The following is a 13198-nucleotide window of genomic DNA, read 5'->3' as shown; positions in this document are numbered from 1 at the left end:
CTCATCTGTAATTTCTTGCAAAATCCTATGGCTCAAGAGAGCTTTGCAAGTATTATACCTGGGGAAAACCAAAATATTGAGGTTTGTCCTAAAGGAATGATGTGGAACTTAGTGCCAGTGAGTGGCAGCACATGGCTGGAGATTGGACAGTAGCACAAACTAAAAAGAAAAACCTGAGTTATTTTTACACACTGGATGTATTAATTAAGCATAGCCGCTTCACGAAAGAGGCCTAAGTCCTGCTTCCCAAAAGACAACTGTAGTTGAAAGCACATTAGTTTACTTTAGGAAAATGGCAGGAATTATTACTCAAAATGTGATCTCGTTATATAAATTGGGGCATGTCTTCAGCTACTGATACAGCTCATTTCTGTCATTGCCATCACAAAAACACTGCAATAGAAATAAGCTAGAGCAAAGAAAGATTCCGGTCTTTGTTGTATTTTTCCATAAAGTGAAAATTTAATTATTTGCTCTTGAGCTAAGGAATGATGTATCTCTAATTCTCAGAGTTGTTTTACAGCAAAGACCATTTCCTGAGAACAACATTTGGGGTAAAGGTTATACTGCCTTCTCACAATTTACAAATAGAAAAGTACTGTGGTTTTATAGTGTATCCTGCTGCGTATTCCACCCATTAGTTTGCAATTAGAACCTGGTGCTGCTATGGAAAACCTGCTTCCTTGTGATGTGATTCCAGGCATATTTCGAAGGAGACTGGTTCCTACCCCTGTGTTCAAGTCAGGTAACACTGTCCCCAAAAACGCAGATACACAAGGCTGCTGAGTCAGAGCCACTGAAATCATGTCAGCTTTGTCCTGCACCTGAGCTCACTCTTAGGACACCAGACCTGAACTAAACTTCTGCCCCTGTCTGAGACACACCTGCCAGCCAGCCCAAGCTGCTGGCAAAGGACAGACTTGCCTGGCAGTAGAGAGCAGGAGAAACAGTTTGCCATAATCCACTGTTTCTTGGATTGTGGCAAAATCACTGACATTTCACACTTTCTTATGGGCTTAGAAAAATGTTAATTCTCAGCTAATGAGACTTGAGGCATGCAGTGCTCAGTCAGCAGAACAACCTTCAAATTACTGTCTTGCTTGCAATGACTTCCTGGTACATTTTTTATGGCACATCAAATGTTATTTTTTCTCAGCTGGGTGCTGGACATTCAGGTGCTGTAATACACAGGCATGGCTGCAGGTTCCATCAGGGTACTTCCACAGGAATGTGCACACCAGCAGGAGTGGGGCACACAAGCATGGGATCCGGACTCTCTCCCTGCTTTAGCACACTGGGGGCTCTCCACGAAATTAGGGTCCTGAACATCCCTACAAAAATCTCCAGGTAGTGGTGCATTTGATAACACCTATATAGTCTGAAACTAAAGCAGAGCTCAAATCCAAACATGCTCTGTACAGCCTTAGGGAGAACTATATAAGTCTGAACACCTGAAATGATTATCATTTTTCGTGTGTGCAATGTAATCAAAAGAAATTAATTAATGGACAAATGAATTTAAGCACATTCTGTACAAATATATGCAAAGGGCTTCCATAAAATTTTTCATATCAGTAAAGAAATTAATGCAAGATTCACAAATACTGAAACATTACATTTTAAGCAACTAATCCCTACATCCTCCTTATTTGTGCTCCACTTGATAAGAAATGCTCTTAAAAATTCATTGCATAGACAATAGGGATTTCTGTAAAAGTTCTCCTTCTCCTTCTCCTCATTGTTTTTCTATTTCATTTGAGGCTGTCAGCTCACAGGTCTGATGGCCATCCTACTCCCAGCACCACAAAAGGCCTACAGTGTCTTACAGAGCAGCAGGCTGAGCAGCACTGTCCCGGGTTACAATGTGGGGTGTAACTGAACTATGTATTCTACCACCTTATACACCACCTTCTGATGAACTGTAAATGGTGGAGTAGTGTCTCTTTATCTTTACAAATGATAACTCCCTCCAGGGTAGCCCAACAGAGTTACACCTGCCCTTGAGGGGGCCATCTCTGCTAATGGGCCAAAACGGCTCAGAAGAATAACGAACAGCTCTAACTATCCAGGCCAGTCAGAACTCCCAAAAATATCCTATGACTCACAGGATTACATCACCCCATGGTGAAACTCCCCGCCCTGCAGGAGGTACCACCTGAACACCATCTCGAGGTTTGGGGACCTGGAACACAACCACCACCACTGCACATCCAGAGAAGGACCAGGCCTTTCCACAGGACTACCACTCTCGACAACACCACATCCATCGCTCCAACGGGACTGCAACCACTATTTAATCAGATTGCTACCACCACTCTGACCAACAGGGTGTAAGGCTGTGCTCTAACTTTGTTGGTTTAAACCAGTGATTCTGTACTATTGCCTTCATTGCAATTTTCCTATTAAATCATAATTCTGACTTGAAATCTCTTGCAAGGTATTTGTGTGGGGTTAATTTGCTGGTTTACATTCAAACAAGTACACTCCTGCTGCAGTGTACCCTTGCACCAAGGACTGCTGACTGCGTGCCAGGCTTTGCCAAAGCACGGCTGGAGATTTGAGGGAGGTGTAGTGCTTGTGAGACCACATCTCCAGCGTGTGGCCAGCATGCTGGCACTCCCCAGCATGAGAGACATAAGGACATTGACAGAGTTGGTGGGGCAGGAGTATGATGTAACCATTTTCAACCAAGTTCTTTGGGCTACTGCAGAAGTTAACCGAACAAGTGTTGTCAGAACAAAATAGAGTTGTTCTGTGTTTCTGGAAATGTTCACACAGTAAAACAGCATATTCCTTCAAGATATTTTAAGCTTACACTTCTGAATAATTAAGAGTTTTCTCACATTCTTACCTCATTATGAGCCTTAGCCCAAATGTTTAGAAGCATATTAAGGAAATAAAGAATGAGAATAGAAAGCAAAGATTTACTACCAAAGGGTAATACTGGTTTTTCATTTCCTATATTTGAAATGCATTTATAAGTTTGGAGACCACTGTTAACTCCTCCAAACAATGTTTTCAGAGGTGGGAAAAAATAATTAGGCTATGCCCCACAAACCAAAGTTCTTTTCTCACCCTTTCTCTTTAAGAAGAACTGAGCTTTCACTGTTTTAAGCTCAGCAAATCACCTTGAACTCTACCTGAAATTGCAAGGACTGAGCACTTTCCTGCTGTGCTGTAAGGGAAGGTGGACTTGTCATAAAGAAATCAAAATCATCAAGCTCCATGCACAATGCCACAGTTTGTCTCTCTCCAGATATGGACAGCATTTCAGATGGGACCAGTCAGTTTAAATTTAATATTCATAATCACAGAGTGAAAAGATGTAGAACCAGAGAGTATGACAAAAAATTGATGGAATGCACTCCATTGTCTGACCATTCAAATTGTGCACTGCCTGTAACTACCAAGTAGTCTCAAAGCACAGACCTGTAAAATATATATTCCAGTAACCCCTGTCTTTCAGGCCTCAAAGTTGCACATGTCTCCAGGACATACCACAAGGCAAAACAGATTTTATCAAACTTACTACAATTCTTGTTCTCAATTGGGATAAAACTACACTACCTGTAAACAGACCTGATGCAACCTATGCATTTCTATGTCTGGCTCTTTCTTATGGGTCACACTTCTTCTCAGACTGAAAGAACAAAATTGAAAGAGTAATGTCCATGAATGCATCACATCATGCTTTAAATCAGAAATGTCCCAGCAAGAGCTCTGTTCTGAGCTTCTCATTAAAAACCTTCACTGGCTTCATAAAAATGGTGGTTTTTTGGTGTGATGTGGAGCTTAACATTCATCAAGCTGACTACTGGCATAGATGAGATGAAACTTGGACTGAAATTGGAAACAGTGTTCTCCTACAAGATCAGCTCCTCATTAGTAAAGGAAAATATTTTTAAGTGTTGATTTAAGCAATATGATAGCAGATCCAAAGGCAGAACCCATTTCATGATTATTCAAACAAACAGAGGAAATGATCTGTTTAAAGATTGAACATCTGCATGAAGGCCTTAACTTAGTTATATTTCTTCTGTGGAAATATCTTAATTTTGGTGCAAATCCAGAAATCAACCTTAGCTTCAACTGGAAATCACATGTGAAATCCTAATTCCTTATTTCCTTTTGAACAGAGCAGTCTCTGAAAGGACAACTCTGAGGAGTCTAAAAGAGGTTGGACACATCTGGCATACACTCAATTACAGCTTCCTTATCCACAGGATTTGTTTTTATTTTGAATTCTCCCTTGCACAAGTCAATTTTTAGACTCATTTGCATTTTATATGCTTATTTATTTATTTATTTATTATTAATTGGCTAGGTAGTCCCTTAGAGATTTTCCACAAAATACCTGACTTGTCTTGATCAGATGTTCCAATGAATGGAAAGAAAACAGTTTGGTCAGCTGAAAAACTGTAATTAGCATATAATGTGTTAACTCTCTGGCCTTCTCTAACTTGCTGGCTACACAGCATGATTTCTTTGGTATTTTTATTTATTTTGCTTTTAGGCAGAAGTGTAATATTACTGGGAATCACCAGATGGCATTGCTGCAGATAACTGATATTTCTCTTTACCTAACTCTACGGAGGATAAGTACTGAATTGCAACCTAGTGCAGAGTTCTTCCCTGATGTTCCTACTTGAGGTCTGTTAGAGAGATGTAATTTTCAAATTAAACATATCCACACTCAATTATATATTTTATGCAAATGTGCTCATGCCTGAGCCCTCACAATGTCAAAAGGTTTGTTTGCAGCAAAGGATCATGCAAGGCTACAAAGGCAAGGTTTAGAAACACAGACACAATAACTGGGGGACAAAGATATTCTTTAGACTACTTTAACATTTCATTGTTTCTTAATTACTGCATTCTTCAAGCTCATTGAAATGATTTACAGCCTTAAAATTGTTAAAAGGCTACTTATTTAGTGACTGTATTTGTTGGCCGAAGAGCTTCAGCTACAACAGTTGCATCTGCAAATAACCTGGGATCGAATTATGTAATAACTCACAGCTCATTAAACTCCTCTGAAGAGATCAAATGACCTGGGTGTTAATTTTTAGTGCAGCCTATGGTGTATAACATATGTCAGCACTTCAGAGCTGCTCTACCTCCCAGCCTGCACAGCCCTGCTCCCAGGGATGGCCCCAGGCACGATGCAGCACGATGCCTCCATGAGTACCACTGATGCTGAGAGAGCAAATACAAGGGTGAATGGAGCTTTTCAGCTGCTTAGCTTTCAAGGCACAATGAAGCTGTGACGTATCACTTATTTATAACTCCTTATAAAGTGTCAAGATTGCATTTTCTCTTCCTCATTTCAAAATCCTTCATTTAAAAACAAGGATAAAGGGAGATTGCAGACAGGTGGGGTCTTGGGAGGAAAGGATTACAACTGGAAGATCTGGCAAGGAGGGAATAGTTTTTGCTCAAAGTGACCTTGTAGCTGGGAATGCTGAGAATGTCAGAGTGGGAAAACTCCACTTATTATGCCTAGTGTAGCTCATCTTCTGCCTGTTTTTAGAGGTAGAATTTCTATCACTCTCGCAGACATGCTTGAGCCTCCTGCTGGAAGAGAGAGATATCACAAATACACAGCCTTATGATGAACTGTGCATGTGTGAAGTCCTTTGATATCTCTGGGCAGGCTGTGGGTCCCCCCATCACTGTGCCATAGGATTAACTGAGCCTAAGGGAGCCTGTGCCTCTGTGTGACTCTTTTCATTAGGATGAGCTAACCTTAACAGAGCTCGTGTTCCAGTGTCTATCTGCCACCCAAGGTTGTTAGTGAGGTAATGAAATCAATCTACTTTTTGCATTCCAGCTGTGGTCTGATGGTTGCCCTCGTCACCTCTATGTGTCACACATGGGGATTGTATGATTCACACATGGGGATTGATCTTTCTCTCAGGCAACAAGCGACAGGAGGAGAAGACATAGTCTTAAGCTGTGCTAGGGAAGGTTTAGGTTGGATGTTAGGAGGAATTTCTTCACAGAAAGGGTGATTAGACTTTGGAATGGACTGCCTGGGGAGATGTTGGAGTCAGCATCCCTGGAGGTGTTTAAGGAAAGACTGGGATGTCACACTTAGTGCCATGGTCTAGTTGGCATGGTGATGTTCAGTCATAGATTGGACTCAATGATCTCAGAAGCCTTTTCCAACCTAACTGACTAGGTGATTCTGCAATAAAACATCAACACTGTCTTATGAACAAAGTTCTCACCTTCCAGATATATGCAGACTGGTGAGGTTAGGACTTGCCTCCACACTCACAGGGTAAGATTTCATCCCATTGGCAACATCAGGTTTGTGCCTAGACCCCTGCTTTTACACCTGCTTTTACACCTTTTACATCCAGATGCAGTCACCCCTCAGTGCTCCCACTGCACTGCTGAAGATAACACAGGCTGCTGAGGCCACCAGTGGGGCAGCCACCCTTAGCTGAGCTCTGTGCCATAGCGAGGGCACAAGCACCAGATTTGTAGTTAGATTGAGCACATCCTCAGGAGCTGAGCTAGAGGTGCAATTCCTGATTGCAGAGCTAAACCTCCAACACTATCTGGCAAAAGGAAATTAACACCTGAAGCTGCCACCATAGTAGCAAAGGCTAACAGGCAGAGGTAAGTGTGATTTTTGTCCATAGTTCTTGCTTTTACCCAGATGCCCTGGAAAGCTATGGATCATTGCTCTAGAGGAACAATTTTGAATCCAGTGTGCAGACAGCTCTCCTGTCTTTTCCACCATCATCAAGCTGGCATTTTCCTTTCAGCAATCAAAGACATTCTCAATATCAGTTTATGATCACAGCTTTGTGTATTAGTGGATTAAAGGCTACGTCCCTGAGGGATGATGAAAGGAATCTCTCTTGGTTGAGCAGGCAGAGATGCCTTTGGGGCAGGAGGACTGTTCTCTCATTTGGGGATGTTAAATCCATTTTTGGATCATAACTGCACCCATGTCTCCCACAAAAGTATTTGCAGCACCACCTCAACAGAGATAAACCTGAGATACTGTTCTCCTTTCTTCATGTCTGCCTAGTTGTTGTGCCATTTCCCATTTTATTGGAGCAGATATTAATAGAAACCATCAATGGTGCTTTTCATGTTTCTCTTCTGTGAGCTAGGCACAGGCAACAGCAAGGCAGTCAATATAGATGCTTTTGAACAGAACTAATTCAATTCTAATCCCCGTTAAACAGATAGTGGTATGTAAGTCAGGTAGTAAAAGAGACAAGTTGTCTGAAATGCTACCAGTGGAAGGGATGTGCCCTCGGGAGCCCAAGAATTAAAAAATGAAAAAGATAACTCAGTAAAATTCTCACAGCAGAAAATAGGTTCCTGCAGCAGTCTTTAAATGCTTCTATGTGCGTCCAAAGAGAGCACTGCAAATCATTCCTCTCTGCTTTTAACAGCCTGACTACACAAACAGTAACCTGAAACATACACACTGAAGTATGTTTTTCAATATCTCAGTTTTGTTCATATAATTTTTTATATAAAGCTAGCTACCCAAAGAAGAGACCAGGCCTCTGTTTGTGGTTGCGCTACAAAAATAGAACTAAAAACAAGGGATAGTTTACAGTACAGATTTTCCTCTTTCAGGTTTTCCAGTGTTTTTGGCTGGCACACTTCTTGGAGAGCCAAACTTCTCTATTTGTACATATCATCTCCAGACTCAGGCATCATTTTCCTAAGTGACAGGAACAACCTCTTACATACAGATAATGAAAAAAATAGTTATTCTCCTCTATATTAATGATCACAGTTATTTTTATAAAGGAAAAGTGTTAACAAAGCCATTCTCACAGAACAGAAAACACTCTTTGGGATCATCCCAGGCTGATCTAACAAAGATGAACGCACACTGAAAAATCCCTGAAAACTCCCATCCTTCAGCTTTTGCCTCAGAATGCATTTGACACAAACTAATATTGCACAATGAAGTAGCACACACCTTATGCAAATCCTGTCTTTGTGGTTTGGTGCAAACCCTGCGTGTACACGAGGGCTGTTTCTATAGCAGAAATGCTGTTATGTGAATATTATTTCTTTAGTGATTTAGAAGAGAACTGCTCTCAATCATTTGTTAAAAACGCTTTGATGTTTGTCATGTACTGCCAATATATTTCCAACAGTACTTAGACTTTCTATTTTTAGAAAAATCTTTAATTCAGCTGAACATTTCTGGTTAAAGGATTGAAAGTGTTCTTTGACAACATAGAACAGCTGACAAGCGGCTTTAGAAAAGACTGGAGTGAGAAATAAAGAACTTACAAGGAATAAACAACTGCACCTGTGAGAAAACACACAAAAGGACAAAAGTTTACAGAAAACAGGACTGAAATAATACAGCAAAAGAGATAATAGGTACAGTGAAACACATATAATAGTCAGTATTAGTCAAGAATATGATTAGTATATGAACAGTATATGAATAGCAAATGAAGCTGCTGTTAAACAGTGAAATGGATGCACAGAAGTCAAAAGAAAGAGGCTCTCATCCTGCCACAGGGAAGAGCACACATATGTAATGGCTTCTGCCTCTTGCTTTCCTGAATGAGAGAGGCAGATTTGGAATTTGGTTTTACTTAGTTTTTCTTCCTCTTAAGCACTATTTTGGTGACAAAATCTGAAATTCATCATGGTTATTTCCAAAAGAAAAGCAACCTCAAACATTAAAAGGAAGATCTGAAGTCTCATGTTTACACCGAAACCTCTCACTCTAGCAAGGCTTGAATAGTTAGAGCTGCAGAAAGAACATAACAATGAACATGCATGCTTTGACCTGCAGACTGCTTCTTCCCTTCTTCATTCTCACCTCTTAGATGGGGCCTAGAGAGCTGGAACAGTCTCTTCGAGCCAGTAAAAACCACATCCAGTAACTTAGAACATCACTTCAACTTTGTAGAAAACCTCAGCAGAGGGACACTGCTCTGCTGGTAGCAGCCAGCAGAGCTGCTAACCCAGAGCCTTCTTGTTCAGCCTTGCCAGATTGTGATTGCTCATTTGGGGAGAATAGCGAGAGGAGACATGACCTTGGACTTCCCTTCTGTGTGCTTTTAGCTCAGAATAAATTAGCTTGGACACAGAAGGAACCACAACTGCATCAGCCTTTGTCTGTGTGTGGTTTGAGGCTGATTAGTCTGTCCAGCTCCCTGGTGAATCACAGACTGTCCTACAGGCTTGGCAGAGAAAAGCTTGATCTGATGGAGTTGCACTCAGAAGTACCTTCCCTTTCTGCCCCCCTCGGGATTCCCCTCGTGTTACTCACCAGTACTGCTCTGGATGGTCCTCACCGTGGTGGTTGTACGCGGGGGAGATGAAGACCGCAGTGATATGCACTCATCATCCTGGGAGCAGCCCTTCTCAATGGCTCTGACATAGCTGTGGCTCCTCATGCGGAAGCATCCCGGCATAGGCAGATCCAGAGCTTCCACCGCCTGGGACTCGAGTTCACTGAACACCGACTCGCAGACGGATTCGAACTGACCGTTCACCTCCATCTCACTCACCTGCAGACAGACACCAGCCAGGGTCAGTGAATCCCACACAGGGACACTCCACAGCGACCAGCCAGAGTCAGTGAATCCCACACAGGGATACTCCACAGAGACCAGCCAGAGTCAGTGAATCCCACACAGGGACACTCCACAGAGACCAGCCAGGGTCAGTGAATCCCACACAGGGATACTCCACAGAGACCAGCCAGAGTCAGTGAATCCCACACAGGGATACTCCACAGAGACCAGCCAGGGTCAGTGAATCCCACACAGGGATACTCCACAGAGACCAGCCAGGGTCAGTGAATCCCACACAGGGATACTCCACACTGCCTGGTACAGACACTCTCAGGCTACAGTGGCACAATGGCCAACATCTGTTAGAAGATCCTTTTGCACACAGAGAAAGGTGAATGGCACATAAACGCATCCCATAGTAGAAAGCAACAATTGTGAGGGGAAAAGAACAATGTACAAAAAGGGGAGACAGAGGCGTTGGGCAGAGATTGAGCAGAGTCTGGGTTCTTGGCTCCTGCTGAAACTGGTGGGACGCCTGGAGCCCTCATAACAGTGTCTGTTTTATGTCACCCTAGGCCCACAGCAGAGGCTGAATGTTTGGTCATTGCGATCATTACACTGTAAAATAAAAATCACACTTTCACTGTGGGGTGAGGAAAAACCAAAAAGGTCAGCTTTACCCCAGTACATAATTGATGAAACCCACAGGCAATCACAATAATAAAAACAAAAGCCTGAGCGGCTAGGAAGCTGGAGGGTAACAGACAGTTGGGAAGGGGAAGTTGATAAGGGAACAAGCTTTGCTGCCGGGCAAAAGTGTCTGTATAATGATATCTCTGGCTGAGAGCAGATGCAAGGGAATCCTTAGACCCTTTGTGGAGCAGACACTAGGTGGTGACAAAGACTTGCACTCATGCTGGTTAAAGAACATTCAAAAACTTGCTGCAGGTCTTAAGGATCTGGAAACCATTTACCTTGGCTTAATTAGTAATGGATGCTCATGTTTCTAAACTGAGAATTGAGCCCTGAGCTTGGCATTAAAGCACAATAATTATCTCTGTAGGAAACTTGCAGATGGAAACCATCACTTGAGGATTTTGTTAGTTTTCAAGCATGTACAAGGCCAAGTTGGCAGGAGAAGACAAAACTATATTAGGGTGGTAGAAAAAAAAACCAAACATAAGAAATTCTCTCCCAGGATTAATGTTACCAAGAAAAATCTTTTACTGAGTCTTTGTACACATAATTGAAAAATCTCAAAGAGTAAAATGGATTTTTTTCAAAGGAAAACTATTAAAAAAAATCATGGAAGAGTAGTAGGTAGTACACCAGAAAGAACAATCTTTCTATGGTGGAGAATATCCAATCCTTGAGTAAATATCATTGAATTAATGAATTTTTAAAAGAAAAATCCAGCTTCTCCACCTTGGCAAATGAAAACCACTCCTTGGCTGACGGCTTTGTGTTTAGGTGTGCAGCTAAACAAGTAAGCTGACCTAATGTTCATGTCGCTGTCTCTGAGACCTGAATTTCTGTGCTGTTTTCTCCTAGATACATCCTGACCCTCCTTTTATAGAGCATCAGCCCACACCCTATGCAAAGTACCTCACTACAAAATACACAGATGAATACTCTGAAGTATCTAAATATAGTATACTGCAGAAATTAAAACTACAGCTCCATATTGAATGGCACATGTATTTGTTATGGCCACAGATGAAGTCCTGGAGTCACTGAAGTCCTGGGGTCACTGATGTCATGTGCTTTTTTTGACATTGCAATGACGTGAGATACCAGTCATAAGGGATCCGTATCTGGCACTACAGATCCTGCCAGCTGCACTTCTGGACTAGCGTAAGGAAGTTCTTTCATCCAAGTGATTTTTCCAAATGACCCACTTAAGCAAACAAGCCAAAACTCATACCAAGGAGCTAGGGGCTGTAGCAGATGAACTACTGGCCCTCTGCCCTGTGGTGTGCTGGCCCTTTTGCACTTCTTTCAGATCTGTTCCCTATTAATTCAACTGCGCAAACATGAATGCAAGGACAGGCTATTTTACAGCATTAAAACACATAAACAGAACCTGTCACAGTGGACTTAATTTTTCTTCTTGTTTAGAATGAGCATGAAGATCTCTTACAGGATTTCAGGGCAACAATACGCTTTTGCACTTAATACATACACTGCAATATTTGTACTATTTAGATGAAAAGTTCAGAGGTGCGCAAGGTTAAGAATGCATAAAATAACATAAAGAAACTAAAATTTCTAATAAAGTAATGGAATTGATATTATTAAGGATTTAGTTTTCCTTTAACATCTCACCCAGCATATGAACTTTTTTTTGAGGCATTCAAAAATTTTTGATTGGAAGTATTAAGCACATGATCCTTAAGAGAATTGTGTTTAGAGACAGTGTTGGTGAGCAGCACTTAAAGCAAAATCCAAGTTCTCCTATTGCAAACAGTGTTCAGCGTGACACCTGCTCTCCAGGCTGCCCCAGGCGCACCTCACCCACCTGGCTGATGGTGCTCATGGCTCTCATGTAGCTCTCGTTGCGGGAGCGGAACTTGGGGGATGTCAGCAGCCCTGCAGGGTCCAGGCTGTCCAGGCTCCTGTTGATGGAGACTTCGCTCACTGCCCTCAGGTAACTGTGGCTCCGGATCTGAAGCTTTGGCGAGTGTTCACTGGATATCCTGGGAGTTTCGGGTGGTGAAAAAAGAAAAGAGAAAGAAAAAAGATATTCCATCGAATCCAAACGTCCTTACTGGGAGTGAAAATAACCAGATGTTTTCAACTGGAACAGCAGGACTCAAACAAGTCACTGTATGACACAGTCCTTGTATATTTATAAAAGAAAGACAATGTCAGTACTTTTATTTGGATTACCCCACCCTTTTTTTTGGTGCAAGGAAGAGAGAAGGAAGGAAAGGATTTTCTTTTCATGCTTTTGTAGACCATGTCTAAGCATAATGGTAAAATCACTTTCCTTTTCTTTACTGACAGCAGAATGGAAAAATTTTACGCTTTTCTGACAATGGCAGCAACCAGCTACAGCAACCCCCCCACTATGTGGTACTGCTGAAGTGACAACACTGAAACGACTTCATGAGTTGATTTTAAAAGAGCAAGAGGAGCTGTTGAGATGAGTGCAGCAGAGAAAGCCCTGTGGTCTTACGGAGCTGAATGCAGCAACCACCAAAACCAGCTGTGGAGGTGCATAAAGAAAGAAGACCAGCTGGATGATCCTAAACTTATCAGCTGAACATCTACATCTCAAAATGCTGCTGGAGATGTGATTCTTACCTGTACTCATTTATATACTGTTTTTCATGGAACTTTCAAGGGTGTACAGGACAACAGGGCAGGCAGATCATACAAACCATGCAAAATGCACTCATAGGATGCCTTAATCTGGGAAATCATTCCAAGAGCATAGGACACCTGGTAAGGTTTGATATGCTTTAATTTTTATTTTAGATTTGACTTAAGTCACGAATTAACAAAATGTATGGGAAGTAGCTTTACACAATGATGTTGAATTAGAAGTTAAAAGCCACAGCTGTATTTCTGAAGTGATAGCTTTGCCCAGTTTTTCAATACAAGTGACTGGTGAGACATAAAAGTAATCAAAACCAAACAACACCCCCCCATTTCCCCAGTGCATTTGTACT

The 13198-nt window shown here is 41.8% G+C and overlaps 1 protein-coding gene across 12 annotated transcripts in view; it reads right to left on the bottom strand.

Moving 5' to 3' along the window:
• The window catches only part of DLGAP1 (DLG associated protein 1), a 405566-nt gene that overhangs the window by 83989 nt on the left and 308379 nt on the right, over window positions 1-13198 (bottom strand). For all 12 annotated transcript variants that reach the window (XM_085052618.1, XM_085052611.1, XM_085052617.1 and 9 more), the window contains 2 exons: window positions 12043-12220; window positions 9278-9518 (listed from right to left, as the gene is read on the bottom strand). In XM_085052618.1, the coding sequence (XP_084908744.1) occupies window positions 9278-9518; window positions 12043-12220 (419 nt within the window). The remainder of the gene's footprint in view (window positions 1-9277; window positions 9519-12042; window positions 12221-13198) is intronic.

This window comes from Lichenostomus cassidix, chromosome 2 (assembly GCF_008360975.1).
Source record: "Lichenostomus cassidix isolate B80296 chromosome 2, HeHo_3.0, whole genome shotgun sequence".
Classification (NCBI taxonomy): domain Eukaryota; kingdom Metazoa; phylum Chordata; class Aves; order Passeriformes; family Meliphagidae; genus Lichenostomus; species Lichenostomus cassidix.
Note: the sequence above shows the minus strand (reverse complement) of the source record. Positions and strands in the feature narration are given on the sequence as shown.